The sequence below is a fragment of the Prionailurus bengalensis genome, chromosome B3, assembly GCF_016509475.1.
Source record: "Prionailurus bengalensis isolate Pbe53 chromosome B3, Fcat_Pben_1.1_paternal_pri, whole genome shotgun sequence".
Classification (NCBI taxonomy): Eukaryota; Metazoa; Chordata; class Mammalia; order Carnivora; family Felidae; genus Prionailurus; species Prionailurus bengalensis.
In genome coordinates this window covers 19,782,246-19,804,732 of record NC_057355.1, presented here as the reverse complement: position 1 = coordinate 19,804,732, position 22,487 = coordinate 19,782,246, and the positions used below count along the sequence as shown (strand labels likewise).

The window sequence follows — 22,487 nt, the reverse complement described above, 5'->3', positions numbered from 1 at the left end:
TGTCTCCTTTCTCTGCCTCTCCCCTACTCATGCTCTGTCTCTCAAAAATAAATAAACATTAAACAATTTTTAAAAATTAGCTTGCTCTCCAAGACATGTGCCTTTTCCACTGGGTTTTTAAGAAAATTCACCCTCTGCCTCACAGGACCAGCTCTTTCAGTCCAGAAAAATTAATGTTATAAATTCAGCCATCAATTTTTCATCTCAGTAATACTGCTCTTTGTGATGATCGGACATTACGATGGAAATTACAGGCATGGCTCTGGAATAGAACAGCTTGTTTGAAGGCCCTTGATTTTCCCATGAAGAACAGAGAGGTCTTTCTGGGCCATCTCCTCAGTGCAATCTGTGATTCTGCATTAAGCCTGTCACCACAGGCAGAAGTGTTCTATTAAAATAAAACAGGAGGGGTGCCTGGGTGGCTCAGTCAGTTAAGCATCCTATTTTGGCTCAGGTCATGATCTCAAGCTTTGTGGGTTCAAGCCCCACATCGGGCTCTGTGCTGAATGGCTCAGAGACTGGAGCCTGCTTCAGATTCTGTGTCTCCCTCTCTCTCTCTGCTCCTCCCCTACTCATGTTCTCTCTCTCTCAAAAATAAATAAACATTAACAAAATAAAAGAATCCTTTAAAATAAAACAGGGGCCCACAGAACCATGTCCTTGGTAGCATCATACAATCTGAATGCATCTTTTTTTTTTAATGTTTATTTACTGTTAAGAGAGAAAGAGAGAGACAGAGCACGAGTGGGGGAGGGGCAGAGACAGAAGAAGGAGACACAGAATCTGAAGCAGGCTCCAGGTTCTGAGCTGTCAGCACAGAGCCCGACATGGGGCTCAAACTCGTGAACTGTGAGATCATGACCTGAGCCGAAGTTGGATGCTCAACCGACTGAGCCACTCAGGCACCCCTGAATGCATCCTTCTTAGACCCTTGGAAGGGACATTCCGAGGGAAGGACTCCAGGCTGGTATGAGACCCACTCTTCGAAGTTGTAGCTGCCGGGGCTGACTGACACCTTGTTGTCCTTCCTGTCTAGGGTCGGCAGGGCCTGGGCTCCATTTTCGTCTGGGCATCTGGGAATGGCGGGAGAGAGGGGGACCACTGTTCCTGTGATGGCTACACCAACAGCATCTACACCATCTCCGTGAGCAGCACCACCGAGAACGGCTACAAGCCGTGGTACCTGGAAGAGTGTGCGTCCACCCTGGCCACCACCTACAGCAGCGGGGCGTTCTACGAGCGGAAAATTGTGAGTCCTCTTGGCCAGGTGGAGAGCTTAGGATCTGCTCCTCCAGCCCTTTGGGGGACAAGTTTCTTTTCCCTGAGGCCAGTTTGTACTGGCTCCCAGGGTACCAACCTCCCCCATCAGCGAACTGGTTGTACCTCGAGGGAAACCCCAGTCCCTTGGCAACCTTCCCCAGGCCCTGCCTTTCTAATTTTTGCACAAAATACCGATTAAAACCCTCTCTGGCTTCAGAGATCTAAAAATAGCATTTAAGAATGGGGTGCATTCTCAGCACTGTGCCTCCTTTTAGCTCTCTAAATTTCTGTGGTCACATCGCTTGGGATCCAGCTGACCGGTTCAGTTTCAATGTGCCAAAGAGAGGAAGGGAAAGTCTTGGTTTTATACTGAAACATTTTAGAGATCTAAGTGTTCTTCCAGGCCATCCTCTCCCTAACAAAAGGACTTGCCCCAGACCCTTCAAATTGAGCACTGGTTTTTCTGTCTGTTACTTTCACTTCAATGGACATCAGTGTGATTTCTCTTTTAAAAAGTGTTTCCGTTTAGCATATGGGTGGAATCCGTGTTTCGTTTTTCCCTACAGGCTTTCCTGCTTTAAGAAAAGTAAAGAGGGGGAGGATTTTGAACTGAAATTAATGCAGAATTCAAATGCACAGTCATTAAGTTGCTTTTTAGACGTTTAAAAAATGAGACCGTGGAGCTGGCCAGACACGGTTTAATTTGAAAGCAAGCTCACTAGCATCTTTTTTATTTCTCCTGCTGCTTCATCGCATCTCGAGAAATTATTTGCAAATTTATTTTTAGGTTTTTCTGCGGGAGCATACAGGCTCCCTGTTCCCCACTTTGCTCTGTACCAGTTGAAAGGTCAGCCATGGCTGTTCCGCCACCAGCCTGGCAGCGGCCCGGGCTAGTTAACGAAGGTATTAATTTATTTTCCTTTTCTACTGGAGCACGTGCCCCTGGGACAGGCGGCCGAGATTCTGCACGGTGTCCTGTTCATTTAGGAATCCAGCTTCATTTGAACACGAACTTGCCGGAGTCTTGTTAAACAGGCCTGCTGGCTGGAGGCGTGTGGGGTGGAGACTGGGTCATTGAACGCTTTGTACCAGAGGCTTCCTACAGGACGACCCTGTCTCTCAACCCTGGGAGCAGGGCTTGCAGCTTTATTTGCTTAATTAATCATACTGCGTGTGTACACACCTTAGCTACAAAACGCCTTGATTCTTTTTTCTTTCTTAAGTCCCTTCTCTGAGACATAACATGGGTCAGAAGGGTGTAGTTAAGAGGATGGTAAAAGAGAGAGTGAGTCAGTTCTTGCTCTGGACTGGAATTCTTCTCTGAGAGTATGGACGGCATTTTTTTGTTGTTGTTATTATTGTTTTCACCTCAACTAGAGCCAAGTGTTTGCTCTGAGTCCCCTTAGAGAACCTCCAAGCTCTGGACTTTTGGCAGCTTGCTGTCAGCTGGAAATCAAGGCTCTGTCCCATCCATGCCCTCTAGTGAATGCCAGGCAGCATTTGCCTGGAGGGTGGGATTGCCTGGTGCTGACACGTGACTCTTTATAAATGGAGTGACACCTAACGTGAGGATCTCTTACTCAATTATTCCTTGGCTCTTTCATTCGCTGAACATGAGCAGACCATGCACGACATTTGGTCTCAGAAAGGGGGACCTGCCTGACTTGGTTGAGCCATCTCCTTCCTGTATGGAGGACCCACTGCTCGCTCCCCAGTAGCCCTTTCTCATGGGCCTCACCTGCTCTTGGGAGCTTGGCCTCCTGCCCAGATGCCCTCAGTTTCCCTCACGGGCCACCATTGTAAGTATGTTTCAGGTGCCAGCTGTGACTTTCACCAGAAACCTTATAAAGGATGTGGCATTGTGCCCATTTGCAGATGAAGATCCTGGGGTCAGGGAGGTTGCATCCTTGTCCCTACTTCCCTACCCTCAGCTGCCCTTCCTAACATTAGGTTGCCTCAGTCCTGCTGAACAGGGAGGGAGGAGCAGGCTGGTCTCTGCCAGTGTTCCTGTCCAATCCTTCCTGTGTGTGAGAGAGAGACAGGCTAGATCCTGTCTGGGTGATTGCAGCCCAGCCAGAACGTGAAGAAGGAAGATACTCTATTTGGGAGAGGATCTGGATTGTTAGCACTAGGGCAATTCATGCTTCAGGGCTATGCAGATTGGCTACTAGAGGCTTGCAGTTGGTGAGGCTATCAGTTTCCTATTGCTGTCGTAACCAACTATCCCAAACTTAGCTTAAACAGCACAGATTTATTATCTCATAGTTCGGGAGGTCAGAAGTGCAGCAGCCTCCATGGAGTCTCTGTTCTGAGTCCCCTGAAGCTGAAATCCACGTGCCTGCCGGGCCGTGTTCCCTTCCCGAGGCTCTAGTGGGGAGTCCATTCTGTGCTCGTTCAGGTTGTTGGCGGCATTTACTTTCTTGTGGTTATAGGACTGAGCTCCTGCTTCCTGGTGGGCTGTCTGCTAAGGGCTGTTCTCAGCATCTCCTGGCCGCCCACATTCCTTGGTTTATGTTTCTCCATTTCTGTGTTCAAAGCCAGCAATGATGGCTTGGGCCTCTCTTCTGCCTCATCTCTCTGACACATTTTTCTGCCTCCTTCCACTTCTGGGGGCCCTTGTGATTACATTGGGCCCACTGGCTAATCCAGGATATTCTCACTGATTTAAGGTCTGCTGATCAGCAACCTTAGTCCCATCTGTAGAGCCCGTGGGGAGTAGCTTGAGGGCCAGAATCCCATCTAGTGCAGCAGGTGTGGCACAGCCCAACCCAAATCGGGTGATTCCCTGGTGCTGCTTCCTCATTTCAGCTCAAAGGCAAGGGGCAAATCAGGCTGTGTGCTACTGGGGCCCAGAATCAATTTCCCCACCCAGCTGGGAGTCAGTGCCTCAGAGGAAGGCATGCGGGGCCCCCGCAGTTTGCTGAGTCAGCTTTGCCTCCCCAAGGAGAAGGGCCAGCTTTGTGGTCCCGTACAGCAGGCGCTGTGAAGGTGGAGAACTCGCCGGGTTCGTCCGCTGCTACAGATGGAATTGGGTGCTTTGGGACACAGTCAATGATCTAAGGAGGACGTCCTGGTGGAGAGTGATCTGTGACCTTCTATGACTGACCTCTGATCTTCTGACTAAAGGCAGAGATGCTGTCTGGGCCACCTGGGCACCCCCCGCATGTTTCCAGCTGCTCTGAGGTCAGGGGTGACTTGGGGGTCATTCCTGTGGGCTAGCGCAGGTGGTCTCGCCATGGGGACTCTGCCATGGAAGGCCCTCTTTGTTTCATTTTGTCTTACCTTTGTGTCTCAGCACGCACACCTGCAGCAAGGAGGTTATGCGGCTTCCAGCTGTTTGTCTTGCTTCCAGCTGTTTGTATTCCATCTCCCTTGTCTCCTGGTTCTCAGGCTGTGATTAGCTCATCCCTACAGTGGGTTGGTGTTTTACATATGCGAGCAAAGCAGATTAGCAGGGAGTATCTGACACAAAGCTTGACTGCAGAGGGGCGCCTGGGTGGCTCAGTCAGTTAAGCATCTGACTCTTGGTTTCGGCTCAGGTCACCATCTCACGGTTCCGAGTTTGAGCCCCATGTCGGGCTCTGCGCTGGTAGCACAGAGCCTGCTTGGGATTCTCTCTCTCCCTCTCTCTCTCTGCCCTCCTGCCTCTCTCAAAATAAACAAACATTAAAAAAAAAAAAAAGCTTGGCTGCAGAGATATGAATGCATAGTGCCTCTTGAGTAGCTTCCGACATCTGGGAGCTGACTTAGCCTCTTATCACCCAGGTCACCACGGATCTGCGCCAGCGCTGTACCGACGGCCACACTGGGACCTCGGTTTCAGCCCCCATGGTGGCGGGCATCATCGCCTTGGCTTTAGAAGCAAAGTAAGTTCCCACTTGTCTTCTCCTCTTTTCCTTTGTTTTCTGTAAATTTTTAACACAGTAAAACACTCATAAAATTTACCATTTTAACCATTTTTTTAAGTTTATTTTGAGAGAGTCAGAAACGTTGCAAGTGGGGGAGGGGCAGAGAAAATGGGAGACTCCGCCTTCTCCCCCGTGTACTCAGGCGTTCTTCCCTCCATCTATGTGTGTATCTAGGTCCCAGTCATACTGGATTAGGGACCCCAATCGTATAAGGACCCCAGTCGTATTGGATTAGGGCCCACCCTAATGATCCCGTTTTACCTTAATTACCTCTTTAAAGACCCTGTGTCTCCAAATACAGTCACATTCTGAGTATTGGAGGGAGGGCTTCAATATATGAGTTTGGGAGGACACGATTCAGCCCGTAGTACTGCCTATAACCCCTCCCCCAAGCTCTGGCAATCGCCATTCTACTTTTCCTCTCTATGAGTTTGACTGCTAAGCAGCTCACATAAGTGGAATCATACAGGAATTGACTTTTTGTGACTGGCACACATGGCACAATGTCCTCAGAGTGTATCCATGTTGTAGCATGGGTCAGGATTTCCTTCCATTTCAAGGCCATCCTTAAGGGACGTGAAGAGATCCCTTCCCTTCTTTCCTTTTTAAAATTTTTTTAGTATGTATTTTTAAGTTTTTTAATTTTTATTTTTTTTGAGTGGGGTACAGAGAGAGCACGAGAGAGAGAATCCCAAGCAGGCTCCATGCTATCAGCACAGAGCCTGATGCAGAACTCGGTCTCATGAAACTTGAGATCATGACCTGAGCCAAAATCAAGAGTCGGATGCTTAACGGACTGAGCCACCCAGGTGCCCCTCCTTCGTTTCCTGGTTAAAGCTCACCACCTCCTGCCCTTTGTAGGGCCACAGAGAGCTGGGTGGGCCAGAACCCCAAGTCTACCTCCCATGCTGCATCACATACCAGAATCCCCCTTCAGGCAGCCACAGGCTGATCTTTATAAACTTTAGTTGATAAATTGATAATGCAATGGTGACATTTCATCTGTCATAAGCCAAATAAAAACTCTAGGTTGTTAGTGTCTGGATGGGTCAGAAAGAACATGCAATTATGGTGTCAAAAACAGATTCAGTTAAGGCATCAAAACTGGCTGGGAACATGCCAGCCACTTGAAATTGCCAGTTGTAGATGAGATTTTAAATTATTCAAAAAATCACATTTGGGTTGCTTCAATCCTCACAATTGTGTATGTTTGCATGTGATTCCTACGAGGCAAAAGGGCATACAACTCAAATGCTACCAGTTTAACAGAGGAATAACTAAATATTTTCGATTTGCAGGCCAAAGCACTGGCTTCTGTGTCCTGAGGCTCTTTAAAAAAAAAAAAAAAAAAAGCAAACAACTCTAAATAATTACTTACTTGTGTGGAAAGTGGCATTCACATACTTAGCAATTCATTGTTTTATATTTCCTTCCATTCTTTATTGGAAACATGCAAGGAATTTTGTTAGTCAAAGCTAAATAGAAAGCAAGCTTCATTTATGCCAGCTTGTCCCATTAAACTTGGCCTGTGGACACATGAAAACTCTCATCTTCCTCAGTATTTTAGATGCTCCTCAGAAGAGTACAGGTGGCGAGTCAAGCAACTTGAAAACAGCATCAGCTTAAGGGTGCCTGGGTGGCTCAGTGAGTTAAGTGTCTGAGTTCAGCTTGGGTCATGATCTCATTTTGTGAGTTCAAGCCCCACATCGGGCTCTGCTGACAGCTCAGAGCCTGGAGCCTGGTTCAGATTCTGTGTCTCCCTCTCTCTCTGTCCCTCCCCCACTCACACTCCATCTCTTTCTCAAAAATAAATAAATATTTTTAAAAATTTTTTGAGGGGCGCCTGGGTGGCGCAGTCGGTTAAGCGTCCGACTTCAGCCAGGTCACGATCTCGCGGTCCGTGAGTTCGAGCCCCACGTCGGGCTCTGGGCTGATGGCTCAGAGCCTGGAGCCTGTTTCCGATTCTGTGTCTCCCTCTCTCTCTGCCCCTCGCCCATTCATGCTCTGTCTCTCTCTGTCCCAAAAATAAAAAATAAAACGTTGAAAAAAAAAATTTTTTTTTTTAAAGAATTTTATTGAACTGAAAACAGTGTCAGCTTTGAGCATTTAAGCCTGCAGGACTGGTCAAGGCAGGGACGGGTTGTAACAAGGGACCCTGCAAGCCTGAGGTGAGGAGATTGGAGACAAGGCCAGCTCACGTGTCCAGGGAGCAGGCCTGCTGCTCACCTGCCTGGCATTGCCTTCAAACACTGTTCACTTGTAGGTAGAAGGCGTCAGGGAAAAGCCAGATCGTCCCAGGTGGAAAAGGCCTCAGGGGTTTAGGGAGGGCCTGTGGACAGCATGTAACAAAAATGAAGAAAGACCCGCACGTGTAAGAATTGTGCATAGGTCATCCTGGTTTGTGGCAGTCTTGGGACTTTCCATCAATCCCTTTGTTGAAAAACATTTTCAATGCCATTTCTTAGCTGTATTTTTCAGATGACTATATTTGTGATTTTGGTACCAGAGTCCAAAATAAAATGGAAGTCCTTATAATGAGATGGTTTCCTTTTTTTTTTTTAAGTTTATTTATTTATTTTGAGAGAGAGAGAGACAGCATGAGAGCGACAGAGGGGAAGAAAGAGAGAGAGAGAGAGAGAGAGAGAGAGAGAGAGAGAGAGAATCCCAACCAGACTCCACACAGGCAGTGCAGAGCCTGATTTGGGGCTTGAACTCTCAAACCATGAGAGCCAAAATCAAGAATCAGAAGCTTAACCAATTGAGCCACCCAGGCACCCCATGATCGTTTCCAATAATGTCCTTTTCTGCACCCATTCTGTGCTGCCCTGAACTCTGAAGTTCATGCTTCCTGGCTATGCTGAACTCCTGGGTAGACTGGCTTTAGCCATCCTTGATAGGATGCCGACATGAGTAGTAACATGTCAGGCCACACAGGTAACAAAGGCTGTGGCCCCACCCCTGGCTGAACTCTAAAGCCTGTGCCTGTATGAAGCCTTGGGCCACATGGAGCCTCAGAAACCCCCTTGAACTATGAGGTTGGCCACAGGGCCTCAGGAGGGGGAGTGGATATGGGGCAGAGAGCCGAGCGAAGACCTAGAAACTGGACTAATGGAGATGGCTGGGGGAACATGGCCAGGAGGCCAGTGAGGTCATTGGCACAGTGGCAAGAACATGCTGGAGAAATCCCAGAAGCCTGGGGCTAGTGCCTGGAGAGTGAGCCCCAACGGAGGAATCTACTTGTGCCCCAAGACTCAAACCACAGTGAGGTCCCAGTGGACAACAGACAAAGAGGTGGAAAAATAGAATGGTTCAGCCACTGTAGAAACCAGTGTGGTGGTTCCTCAAAAACTTGAAGATTTACCATGTGATCCTATAATTCTGCGGGTGGGTATCTACCCAAAGAACCGAAAGCAGAGACTTGAAGAGCTCTTTGTACACCCATGTTCATAGCAGTGTGACTCACAATAGCCAAAAGGAGGAAGCAAGTCAAGTGCCTACTCAATAGATGTATGGATAAACAAAATGTGGTCTATGCAAACAATGGAGTATTATTCATCCTTAAGAAGGAAGGAAATTCTGACACCTGCCACAACATGGATGAGCCTAGAGGACATTATTCTGAGTGAAATCAGCCAGTCACAAAACGACAAGTACTGTAGGATCCCATTTGTATAAGGTTCCCAGAGTCGTCACGTACATAGAGACAGAAAGTAGAATGGTGGTTGCCAGAGGACTGGGGGGAAGAGGAAACGGGAGTTAGTGTCTCATGGGGACAGAATTCCAATTGGGGAAGATGAAAAAGCTCTGGAGATGGATGGTTTGTGATGTATGTACAGCAATGGGAAGGTACCAAGGACATGCACTGTACAGAGAAAAATGGTTAAGAGGGTAAATTTTATGTTATGTATATTTTTAAGCACGCACAAAGAGTGGGTGATCCGGAAGACCATTGTAACCACTGTGGGCTAGGGCAGGCACTGGTCAGGAGGAGGGGGTGCAGACTGTATTTAAGACAGCGTCTGTCTGCGACCTAGTCTTAATGCTGTGGACAGAGGGGGTTATGAGAGAATATCATCTATCATCGTAAGATGGATCCTGGTTACAGAGGCGTTAACAAGGTGGGACCATGTATCTTAGACTCAAAAAATTCTGATCTGTGCATTTTTATTAGTGGGCATGTGTTCTTTCAATGAGATGTTTCCACTTTGAACCAAAACAAATATATTATAGATTGGGAATTACTAAACTCTCAAATTATAATTGGTAGCAGGTGGATCTAAACAACGACAGGGTCTGGGAAGATGATGGCTTAAGCATGCTGTCATGCACCACAGCCATTTACTTGTTATGATGAAGAATAGGCCCCCTCGTACTTGTAAAATAAGGAGGTCCCTCTCTCCGCTGCCACAATTTCCTCTCTAGGCCTTGAGCACTCAGGCACACCTTGGTAGCAGGGCTGGGTTCTTAACGCTAGGGATTTTAGGTCACCCATTGCACTATTTTATCTTGGGATTTAATCCCTGGAAACCATTCTTTACAAAGAGGTTATAAAATAAGCCCTTGCTGAGGAATGGAGTCTTCGGGAATTCCTTAAGTCCCCACTTGGGGCTGGCTCCTGTCGTGCCACAGTGAATGGTCCTGTGAAGCCATTGTTTTGACCTGTGTGGACTTCAGCGGTCTGTCATTGTGTCATTGCAGCAGCCAGTTAACCTGGAGGGACGTCCAGCACCTGCTGGTGAAGACATCCAGGCCGGCGCACCTGAAAGCAAATGATTGGAAAGTCAACGGTGCTGGTCATAAAGGTGCGGTGGTGGCTCCTGTTGGGCTGGGCGGGGACCAGTCAGCCAGTCCTGGGGGGCCCACTGGGTCACCTGCTGGAATCTCTATTAAAAGGGTTGACAGGAGCTTCTCAAAAAGAATCCCCAAATGACCTTGATTGTGTGTCACAAGAGTGAGACGTATGTAGCTAGAGATTTAAGGATGGTATTCTGGGACCTCACACTGACTTTAAGGAAAAAAACCCAAGATCGGTAGAATTCAGGGTTCCCTAAACATCATGACTTTTCCCACATCCAGGGACCACCCGTACCAGTATTGGTATAATAGTTCTCTTTAAATTGACTTGCATTTTTTTTTACATAAAGAAATATATTTTAGGGGCGCCTGGGTGCTTCAGTCAGTTAAGCCTCCGACTCTTGATTTTGACTCAGGTCACCATCTCATGTGAGCTCGAGCCCCGGTCAAGCTCCAAGCTGGATGTAGAGCCCACTTAAGATTCTTTCTCTCCTTCTGCCCCTCCCCTGCTTGTGCTCTTTCTCTCTCACTCTCTCTTTCAAAAAAATATATTTTTTAAAAGGAAACTTTATTACATCTAGTTAAACACAGGTTTGGTGTGTACTTTTATTTCTTCCTAATGCACATCCAAACAAATCCATGACCATTAAGATAAATAAATAATATTTATTTGTGTGCCACCCAAGGGCAGCTTGCATTCTTAGTCCTGAGTAGCAATACGATTTTGAAACTGGCCCTCAGTTTCCTTATGTGTACAATGAGGACCCTGAGATAGCTATGTAAGTTACTTTCTAACTATAAAACTTCTGTCTGTGTTATAAAAGTAACTCCTAGAACAGCAAGGCTTCTTCCCCCGATCCAACCTGGGACAGACATAGGTTCCATGAAATCAACCTGCAGTCAGGGCTTGTAACCCAGATACATGGAGCCTCTTAAGCAGATAATTATAGGACTGTGCCATTGGCTTTGTTTGTATGGCTTCTTACCAGAGATGCTTGAAAAAGATTTCCATTCAGCCATGGTATGTTAGGGAGGACTTCTTCTCCTTTCCTGAAGCTGAGGCCCAACTATTTCGACACCAAGCCTGATACTACTAGTATGTGTAAAATATAGGGCAAGTGGTGTTATTGTGAGTTCCAAGGGACATTCCTTTTAATAAGAAAGCCATTGATCAGGCAGGCCTAATGCATCTTTGTTTTGCAGGAATGCTGGTGGTAGTCGTGTGCTGTAACAAGAGCTGACCTACATTTCAATGTTGGCCTAATTAAATAGGAAAATAGATTGTATCTAGTTCTTGACCTTGCCTCTTAAATTAAACTTTGAAACTCTCCTGCCACGGCCAAATTAAACACTGGCTCAGGCCAACTCACAAGTGTGCATACCGTGCCCCTCTCCCCAAATGCCGTGGGAGGTTAGCAGGCCAAGAAGACAGCAAAAAAGATGAGCGTGGCCCTGCTTTCTTGTTTGTTGCACATCATGGTCGTGTGAACCAACGGGTTTAAGGCTTTGTTTCTCTTCTCTGGTTCATGACTCAGGGAGCCCAAGTGCCGATGAGTGCCTTCACTTTACAGAAACCCAAACTCGTCTCCCAGGAAGAAAGTAATAGGTCCGAGTAGGAAACACTTCTTTTCCTACTCAGCACCGGAGTGGGCCACATTGGCTGGCCCGCACCCCTGACCTGAAGGAGTACAGACCAGGGAGAGGGTAAAGTGGCTGGGATCTTGGAGCAGTCCTCAGAAGGGCTGGTCCTGCGGCCTGGGACTTCCAGGTGATGGCCCGCACCCTTGCAGCCACAGAGTGACACAAGTGGTCTGTCCCGTGGCAGTTGTGGATCAGGTGCCCTGCGTGGGAGCCAAGTGGAGTGTGAGCGCGGAGCCTCGCTACGTTCCTGGGGGGCAGGATGAGGCGGGGTCTGAAGGCTCTGTCTTTCCAGTTAGCCATCTCTATGGATTTGGCTTGGTGGACGCGGAAGCCCTCGTCACGGAGGCGAAGAAGTGGACGGCGGTGCCCTCCCAGCACATGTGTGTCGCCACCACAGACAAGAGGCCCAGGTGAGGCTCAGCGCAGGCACCGCGTGGCTTTTCAGGAACGTCGGTGCCGACCTGACTCTGCTGCCAGGTTCCGCAGGGGGAGGTGTTCACACACGCAGTCCCGTGCACGTCGGTGGGCATAGACCGTGCATAGACGTGTCTGCATTTTCTCATGCGGATTGTTGAGCTGGAAAGGAGTCACTTAACTCATGACCGTTTGGAGGTATTTTGCTGTCAGTTATGGTTTCTCCTCTTGCTGCAGATTGCCCCATGGTGGGGAGCCAGACCCATGGCCCCTTGTGTTAGAAATTCTTACCCAGGATACTTAGCAGAGCTGACCGGTCCAGCGATCAGCCCTACCCACTGGAGCAGCTGTGATGGGGGTCGTCTCTGTCACCTGGGAGCCCTAGCTGCAGCCCAGCCCACAGTGCGACTTCCTCAGCCCAGAACAGGAGTGGCCGTATCTCCCGCTTCTCTGTTGCAGAAGGGGACTTATTATCCAAAGCGCAGAGCGCTTTTCCTCTGCTTCACTTTTATCTGGCCTTGATAACTAACCTTCCTAAGGTTTAAGCACCAGGATTTTTTTAAAACTTTTTTTTTTTTTTAATTTTTTTTTTTCAACGTTTATTTATTTTTGGGACAGAGAGAGACAGAGCATGAACAGGGGAGGGGCAGAGAGAGAGGGAGACACAGAATTGGGAACAGGCTCCAGGCTCTGAGCCATCAGCCCAGAGCCCGACGCGGGGCTCGAACTCACGGACCGCGAGATCGTGACCTGGCTGAAGTCGGACGCTTAACCGACTGCGCCACCCAGGCGCCCCAAAACTTTTTAACACTTATTTATTTTTGAGAGACAGAGTAAGACAGAGCACAAGTGGGGGAGGGGCAGAGAGAGAGGGAGACACAGAATCCAAAGCAGGCTCCAGGCTCCTAGCTATCAGCACAAAGACTGACTCTGGGCTTGAACCCACTGACCGCGAGATCATGACCTGAGCCAAAGTTGGACTCTCAAACCAACTGAGCCACCCAGGTGCCCCAAAGCACCAGGATTTTTTAACAAGCCTTGAGCTGTAGGACCCTGGCTTTGTCTCTCTTGCACGGTTAGGACACTCCCGGTGCTGCCCTTTGTAGTGACTTGCTCTAAATTAGATGCATTCATTCATTGGAATTTTTGTTAAAAAAAAAAACAACAAACAGCCACAGAGTAAATCAGATAGCAAGAACCCTACTCCATCAGGAGAATAAATCAGATGATTCTTCTGAATTCTGCCATAGCCACTCTACTTTTTAAGGAGGAGAATGGTGTTTCTCTAGACCTCAGTATCTGATAAAGAATGGAATGCTTTTTTTTTTTTTTTTTTTTTTTTTTGTTCTTAGCTGTAACTATTTTATTACCTTTGGGAAAATGCGTGTTTGGAAAAAGACATGTTGGAGTAATCAGAAGTGACCCTTCCTTTATCAACAAATACAGATCACTCCCTTTGATACTGCCTCTTCTTTGAATGCACCTACCTCTCAAAAAAAAAAAAAAAAAAAAGAATGCATCTACCTCTCATAATGTGTTCCTCTGCTAGAAAATGTTGAGGAAAACATTTCTCGCTACTGCCTGGCATACGGGAGGAATTCAGAAAGTATTTGTTGGATGAATAGCCATGGAAGGCTCTTTTGAGAAATTACATCTGCGTCCTGCTGCTAACTGTGGACACAGCTTGGGTGACCCCTCCCAGGCCTGATAGGCCAGGCGGCCAGCGGCAGGTCTCAATCTTGACATCTTAAAGCATAATTTTCCAGATCTGGGCAGCCTTAGCCTGTCAATTCAGAAGAAAGCGAGAGGTTCTCTGAGATAAAGAAGGCCTTTTGCTTTCTTTTGTTTTGCCTGTTGGAAAATGCCCGGCATGTGGGGAATCAGACTCCAGGTCAGGTGACGCTGGGCACCTGGGACCTGGGTCCTGCTCCGCGAGGCCACTGCGTCCAGGCTTACTTCTCTCCCACGGGTCTCCCCATCAGGGCGGCTCCTGAATGAAGCATTCTTCTCCTGCCAGAAATAGTTTTAAGATGGTAGAGTGGTGCCTAGGTGGCGAAGGGTTGTTTTTATTTTTATTTTATTTTGTTTTTTAAATGAAAGCACACAGAGTCTAGACAGCATAGGTTGAGGGAAACAGCCAAAACATACAGTGTGACATTGTTCCTGTCCTTTGAGGGAAGAAAGGACTCTGCGAATTCCAACAGAGGGGAAGAATCAGACTTCTGTTTCTGAAGAAAGGTCATCTTTACGTGTAGCGGTTTCAGGCTCTCTCTAGACTTTTCAGCCAACTGGCGATCCCAAAGCACTTGCTTAACTGCACTCTCAACTGTTCCCAAGGAGATAAGGGCCTCCAGATAGAGAAAGAGAGAAGAGAGAGGGAGAGGGGGAGATTTAGAGAGAAGGAGAGAGAGAGAGAAATATTACTATGTGGAAGGGACCTTTGGGCTTTGTCTCCTGGCAGAGAGCTCCAGCTTACCTGTCAGGGTCTCTTGAATCAGGGCCACTAAGCACCCCTGAAGGTTATGGCCAACTTCTCTCATGAGGGTTCTTGTCTAGCTTTGCCCAAGCTGCTGGAATCACTTGGCTTACAAATGAAAAGGAAATGTTCCCACATACCTATGTTTCCCTCTCCCTGTCAGTCCCCCTTCTCCATGGTCTGGCTGTCCACCAAGAGAGCCGTCCACTCTTGTGGCCTCATTCTGGTTTCTCCTTCTCATGGTGGAATCCAGGACTCTCTGAATGTCCCAAAGTTGGCGCTAGCTGCTTCCCATGGAGAAAAGCAGAAAGCGAGAGAGAAAGAGAAAGAGAGAGAAAGAGAGAGAGCCTCTTTATCTGGCCACCCCATGCATACCTGGGTGCAACGTAAGTGATACGTTTACCTCTTTCCTCTCGGGTAGAAGGGAAAGGCTGCCCTAGTGTGATGAAATTCAGAGAACTGTATTCATTAGGAGCAAATATGGACGTCCCAGTGGGGGCTGTGGCCACATCTGCCATTCTACAGTACTGTCGTATGGGGTGCTGGGTGTAGATGGTCGCATACTGGGGCAGGAATGAAGTGCATCTAGGGACTGTGGGGTTGGGAATTTAGCCTGTCTCTGTCTATATCCCCCTCCTGAGAGAGAATAAGAAGTCCCCAGGAGCATGGAGAAGGTCAGGGAGCCTGCCTGGAGATGCCAGGAGAGAGGGGACCGCAGGGGTGGGGGTGGTAAGAAATGAGAGGGGCCAGGCCTCCTGCTCCAAGGCACAGCCAGATCTCACTGAGTCAGATCTCTCTTTACAGCCTGTCACCCCCCCACCCCAAAACAGACTGAGCCCCCCCTGAAACAGACAGCATGGTGTCTGACTTAGCTCTCCAGCACCCACAGAGCATCATAAAAGCTGTCAATGAATGCCAAATCTAAATCTAAGAACAAGGGGGAAATCACTTGAACTTGACAGCTACTTTTGCAAAAGAGAATGACTTTTGACATTCGAACACATTCAGGAGAGATTCTTGCTTAGTCTTGGGCACAAATGGTTAGGACTTTTCTTCCGTTAAAGGAAGGTACAGAGGACCATGACCTGTGACATTGCCCATGCAAAATTATTTAACAGTCTTTGTGTCTGGGGCACCTGCACGGCACAGTCAGTTAAGTATCTGACTCTTGATTTAGGCTCAGGTCATGATCTCACAGTTCGTGGGATCTAGCCCCGAATCAAGCTCTGTGCTGACAGTGCTAAACCTGCTTGGGATTCTCTATCTCCGTCTCTCTCCCTGCCTCTCTCTCTCTGCCCCTTCCCTGCTTGTGCTCTTTCCCCCTCTCTCTCTCAATAAGTAAATAAAAACATTTTTAAAAATCTGTGTGTCAGATTAGAGTAGGACAAAATTGATATTTTTATAACCTTTCTAAAAGCAAAAAAGAAAATCAAGTTCAGTATAATTCCTGTGAATGAAACAAAAAATAAAAGGCCCAGCTAGTAAATATCTTATTTGACCCTTAGGATGTTTCTAAGCCAGCACTTCTTTGTGTGTTTAAAACTCAGGGCTGCTATGAAACATTTTATGCCATCCCTGACTCTCTACTCCTTCTGGAAAGACAGCAAAAATAGCAGAATCTCTTAAAGCACTAAGATGTTATGTACTCATCTTTTGCTTTAATAGGTTTGGAAGGTTACCATCTAGAGTTTACAGTGTAGTGTGGCTTGTCTTTTATCGAAAGAACTCACACTCCCAAAAATATATTTCAGTACCAAAGGCTTTGCATATTAAGGATTATCTATAGACCAGACCATATATTTATAGATGTTTGAAAATTAACTATGGATGGGGGCGCCTGGGTGGCTCAGTTAGTTGAGCGTCTGACTCTCCATTTCGGCTCAGGTCATGATCTCATAGTTTGTGAGTGTGAGCCCCGCATCAGGCTGTGTGCTAATGGCGCAGAGTCTGCTTAGGATTCTCTCTCTCTCTCTCTCTCTCTCTCTCTCTCTCTGCCCCTCCCCCCTGCTCACGCTCTTTCTCTCTCTTTCGAAATAAATAAACATTAAAAAAAAAAAAAAAACCTAGGGCGCCTGGGTGGCTCAGTTGGTAAGGAGTCCGACTTTGGATCAGGTCATGATCTCGCGGTTTGTAAGTTCGAGCCCCACGTCCGGCTCTGTGCTGACAGCTCAGAGCCTGGAGCCTGCTTCAGATTCTGTGTCTCCCTCTCTCTCTGCCCCTCCCGTGCTCACACTCTGTCTCTCAATAATAAATAAATGTTAAAAAATTTAAAACAAAAACAAAAAAAAACCCTTACGTTAAAAAACAATTAACTATGGATTAACCACATACTATTTCTCCTTCTCGTATTTCATGAAACCAGACCACACGGTTGGTTACTTTATCACAACTCTACCTATAAATACATAGATAAGCATAATGGATAATGATCAGGGCCTTACTGTGTGCCAGGCATTGGCCTAAGTGCTCTGTGTGAGCTCACACATTCAAAAAACAGCCAACAAGGGTGTGAAGTGTGGGGACTATTTTTATCCCCATTTATATATTGAAGGCACTGAGGCCCTAAGGAGTTGAGGAGTAGCCTGGGGCTGAGAGGTGGAGGGGCTGAGTTGCCACCCCAGGCTGCCCATCTCCAGAGTCCACCTTGTCCCCCTGGGAAGGGGCACATCACAGGGACTCAGGCGGGACCAAAGCAAGAGGAGTGATCTGCATGTTCTCTAGGAGAGAGCTTGCTTCTCTTCCTTCTGCATCCCCAACCGGCTGGGCACACTGGCCCTGAGGACAGAAGGCACCTTGGCCCTGGCCAGTAGGAGGTTCCTCCAGCCCTGAGCAGTTGCCAGCATCCCAGAGGCCAGGCCCAGTTGTCTTGTCGGCAGCAGCTTAGCTAGGCGAGCAGGCAAGGCCACACAGACGCTATGTACTGATGAAGTACCCATGTGGCCATGACCCACATCAGCCCAACTTCAGGACCCTTCTGTGCTGTGGCACACAGCCTGATTTGGCATCTTTTTTAAAAGCTAAAAGCCCCTCTTACTCTGACCTTTGGTCTGCCCTGTCTATACTGTGCAGGTTGCCCGCACACCCCGCGTGGCACTTCTCTCCAGGGCATCTAATTGTGTGCACTCCTAGATGCTATATGAGGCCCCTGATTCTGGCTTCTTCCACCAGGGCATGGCTGGTATCCTAGGAAAACTCGTGCTCTGCTGTCCTGCTCTGGTGGGTGACCATACCTGGGTCCTCATATTTGTCCTGGTTCCTGACACCCTTTGAGACACTGGTGAATATTCGTAAGCTGCCTATTATCCTACAGCCCTTGACATTCCAAGCTTATTTTTTGCCACAAACCTGTTACCCCCAAATTATAAATGCAACTTACTTCAAAAATTAGTATTTGAGGGCACCTGGGTGGCTCAGCCAGTTGAGCAGCTGACTCTTGATGTCGGCTCAGGTCATGATCCCAGGGTCGTGGGATCAAGCCCCACTTTAGGCTCTGCACTGAGTGTGGAGCCTGCTTTAGATTCTGTCTCTCTCACCCCCTCTGCCCCTCCTCCACTCACACTCTGTCTCTCCCTCTCTCTCTCTAAAATAAAATAATGAATAGTTTTTTTAAAAATTAGTATTTGAATTCAAATAATACAGCCAGTTCTCAGTTAATGTTCTATGAAGTCACCACAAACATTGACTTTGCAAATATAGAACCATCGCTTCTAAGAGAAATACAGGGTTAGGTTTGTGCAAGCCTCTGACCACAGCATTTTTGTCAACTGATCCATACATCACCTTGTTTTATGTGTGTTTCTGTTTAAAAACATTTTATTTACTATGTATTACTGATTCATTAACACTGGACTCAAGGCCAACAGCACTGTAACTCCTTCCTCAATGAAGCTCACCCAGCACACGTGTTTTCTCTGCAAGGCACATCACAGCTGTCCAATGCTTAGGAACCAGACAGCACCTCAGCACTCTGCTTGGGGGCCATTTTAAGCCATGAAGCCACCAACCAAAGGCACAAAAATATGAAAAACATGGCACTAAAAATAGATCACAAGAAGGACACTTGTTCACAGAATGAGAACTGAAAACAAAAGACAGAGTGTCGCCTTTGTTTGGCCTCAACTGGGAACGTGTGTATCTGGGCAGCTCAAACATTTTGCTGTTCTGCATATATCCGCAAATGATCACAAAAGCACAAGTATTGATTTAGGCAAATTTCACGGAATCGTGAATAATGGGAAGTGACTGTATATCTTATTGTCTTTTTCACTCCCCATCAGACTGAATCTTAGAGCTGGAAGGAATGTTTAAAGCCAGCTAATTTAGCCCCTTGTTTCATATGGGGGGGAGAAAATAAACGTAAATTTAAACACTGTGTATTAAAGCACCTTACAACTTAATCATGAACAGCATGTCTAGATTAATGTACTGGATTAGTCTCTTTTTCTTTTCAAATTGTATTTCCAGCCTAAGTGATGTGCTGTGGTTTCACAATCAAAAGCAATTTCATCTAAGGAAGACCTGAAATGTAAGCTAATATGAAAGAATCTATCTATTTGGGATTCTGTGACCATCCTGCCAAGAACGTTCATCCTAGAACATATCATAGATCTAAAAAGTGACCCAGAAGCTTTTTACTATCTATGTTCAGATCCCTCTGTGCCCTCCAACAGACCAAGTTGCTTTCCCACAGTTTAGTCTAACAGGAATGTCCCAATTAACCCCCCTCCACTCCACTATTACCCTTTAGAAGGTCTGTGAAAGGGTTACTGGTTGACCTTCCTTTTTTTTTTGAGAGAGAAAGAGAAAGAGTGTGTGCGAAAGTCAAAGCAGGGGAGGGGTAGGGGGGTGGGAGGCACAGAGAATCTCAAGCAGGTTTCACGCTGACAGCAGCCAGCCTGATGAGGGGCTCAAACTCATGAACCCTGAGACCATGACCTGAGCCAAAGTCAGACACTCAACTGACTGAGCCATCCAGGTGCTCCTGGTTGACCTTCCATTGTAATGGTTGTCAGCCCAAGACAGATTCCAAATACAACACGGGGAAGGACCAGTCTGCCTTCCGATTCTGGTAGGTCTCCCACTCAGCATGATCTCAGAATTGTCTAGTGAGGAGCTGGGCCCAGCTCGCTTTGCCCACCCCGCCTCCAGCCCTGCAGCTTGGTAAGGCAGCATTGCTCTGGAAATGCTCTGCACCAGAGCACAGATCTGCCCTTGTAGCTGAGCTGGAGAGAGGTCTTCAAGGTGGGAGTTAGAAATATTGGCTTGGGGACACCTGGGTGGCTCAGTCGATTAAGCATCCTACTCTTGGTTTCAGCTCGGGCCATGATCTTACTGTTCATGAGATCGAGCCTGGTGTCCAGCTCTGTACTGACAGTGGACTTCTCTTTCTCCCTCTCTCTGTCCCTCCCCCACTCATTCTCTTTCTCTCTCTCTCTCTTTCTCAAAAATAAATAAACTTAAAAAAACAACATTTAAAAAAGAAAAAGGAAGAAAGAAAAAGAAGAGGAAAAAAAGGAAAGAAGAAAAAAAAGAGAGGAAAAGAAAAGAAAAGAAAAGAAAAAAGAAAGACATACTAGCTTGTAGTATGTTCCCAGCCAGGGCAGAAAGACAAGTAGAACAATCCACTGGTAGCTACCAACCTCCCCCTCTCCTTGCTTTCCCTGGCCATTTGGTGTGTAGGTATCCCCCACTTTTCAAAAGTTCACCTTGCACCACTTGGCTTTTATGAAAGTCTTAGACCTGGAAGAAATATGCAGAGGATTTCTGCTTTTCCCAAAGAAAGGGCAGAAAGCAAAAATAGCATTCAGTACTGGTTTTGCAGTGAGCTGCTAGAAAGTCATTGCACACCCTAAGCAGCAATAGAGGTGCCCCCAAACTCCTTCCCCGGGGAACTACACCCAGCATCTCAGCATCAAGCAGCCACAGCTTTGAACTGTATCTGTGAGCATCTGTGCTTTGTCTCCATTTATTTTGTGCATCCATTAGCAGGACATTTCTTAAGGTATCAGAAAAACCTAAGGTGATTTGGGGGTGGATAGGGCGGGGAGTCTGGGAGTCCTCACATGTTTTTCCCATATAAATTAATGATAATTGCTTCTTTGCTCAATGCCTTTGCTCTCAGCTTGAGAAAGGTTTCATAGGAACACTCTACTTTCAGACAGCAGGGAAACCCATACTTGAAAATGTTTATCTTTGGCTCTGAATTTTACTGTGATGCTATCGGAGTCTAAGCATTGTGATTTGGTGAGTGCCTTGAATTTATTAAAGCGGATCTTGTTTCTACACATTTACAAGATGTTAGATGCTATTATACACTGGAGACAAGTTCAGAGGTCAAAGGTCAGGAGGTACTAGGAAGTTATTGTCAAGACTGCTCCAACCTCAAGAGAAGGGAGCTGTTCACGAGACTTTAGGATAAAAGGAGAACATCTGGAGTATCAGTAATTAAGTCTGAAATGTGGTTCAACAGGAAGTGACAAGTCTGTCCTCAGAGATCTTTTCAAAGTAGGACAGTCTCCATAGTTTAAATATCTATCACTGGGTCTGGAGCTAGGTCTCGTGGGATTTTTTAATTCCTTGGGTTCCTTTAGGGCCCTTGGGAGATGGCCTTGCATACACAGACAACAATTACAGAATTTAATCACAGTGGGACGTTTTTAGTTATCTTGGGAACTTTAAGACCTTTCTAAATCAGTTTTCATGGTTAAAATACAATTTAGCTGTGTTCGTGTGACAAAGATAACGCCCTCGCACCGTTTAAACTAAAAAATACACGGCTTTGCAGTCCACTTGCATTTTCTGTGTTATCTTTGAAATAACTGTACGATGGGGAATAACTTCCTTTTTTCTACCCATCAATGATTTCGCCTTCTGCATAGGAGTTAATTCTTACAGAGTGATGGCTTTTGATTTTCAGCTTCCCCATTTCTACTTGGAGTTTCTATCTGAAATACAGAAAAACTTCAACTTGACTATCCTGAAACATTTTAAAGCCTCCCCCTCACCTCCCTTCTCTTTATAGGAAATGTAAAAGCCCCTGATTTGGAATATTAGGTTATTTGTTCCAACAGGAACAATAAAAGGTGAGGAAGGTTAACTTCAAGTAAGGAGGGTTGTCTTTGAGTGGATGTCCTGGGCTCCCCACCCTTCCCTAGAACTTGCAGAAATGAGGAGGTCTGGTGGCCTGTGACAGTGTGGGTTCATACAAACTGTTATAATTAGCCTTGTTCCCCAGAGAAAGGGACTCCTTGCCCCCCTAGGCGGGGGGTAATGTCTTAAGTTTGAAAATCTAATCAGGCTGGGTTTTAATTTCCAAAGGAAGGAGTTGTGGGCTGCCCACCCCCAGCCAGCCACCCTGCAGGCAAGGGCAAGGTGGCCTCTGGGCATTAGAGCAACCAAGCTTTCTGACCTCTGGGGTGGCCTAGCAGCTGGAGTCCAGTGGCAAGAATAAAAGTGTCAAATGCAAGAAGCTTTTATAATCTCACTATTTAACACTACTTGAGATGGTTTTTGTTGTTGTTGTTGTTGTTGTTGTTTTGTTGTTGTTTTTCTCTAGATGTCAACACTGTGGCTGGGGCACAGGGGAAGTGGGCAGATGAGGGTGGGGTCTGTTTGCCATATCTTATACCCCTTCCTGTTCTCTGAAATCCTATGCCTTATCTTTAGGATTAAGAATGGCTCAGTGGGCAGGTGCCTGGGTGGCTCGGTTGAGCATCAGACTTCATTCGGCTCAGGTCATGATCTCACTCATGATCTCATGAGTTTGAGCCTGGCTTCAGGCTCTCTGCTGTCAGCATGGAGCCTGCTTCGGATCCTCTGTCCCCGTCTCTCTCTGCCCCTCCCCCATTTGCGCTCTCTCTTTCAAAAATAAATAAAACATTAAAAAAAAAAAAAAAGGAATTCCCTGGTGGGATTTCAGGTCTATTTCTAGGTCGGAGTGATCATTCTATCTCCCGAATGGCCAAAGGTTGGAGGGATAGCGCAGGTTCTTAAAC

At 46.9% G+C, this 22,487-nt stretch overlaps 1 protein-coding gene across 2 annotated transcripts in view; it reads left to right on the top strand.

Annotated features, from left to right (window-relative positions):
• The window catches only part of PCSK6 (proprotein convertase subtilisin/kexin type 6), a 191,726-nt gene that overhangs the window by 105,948 nt on the left and 63,291 nt on the right, over positions 1-22,487 (top strand). For both annotated transcript variants that reach the window (XM_043554811.1, XM_043554810.1), the window contains exons 8-11: positions 1,037-1,249; positions 5,026-5,126; positions 9,867-9,970; positions 11,896-12,013. In XM_043554811.1, the coding sequence (XP_043410746.1) occupies positions 1,037-1,249; positions 5,026-5,126; positions 9,867-9,970; positions 11,896-12,013 (536 nt within the window). The remainder of the gene's footprint in view (positions 1-1,036; positions 1,250-5,025; positions 5,127-9,866; positions 9,971-11,895; positions 12,014-22,487) is intronic.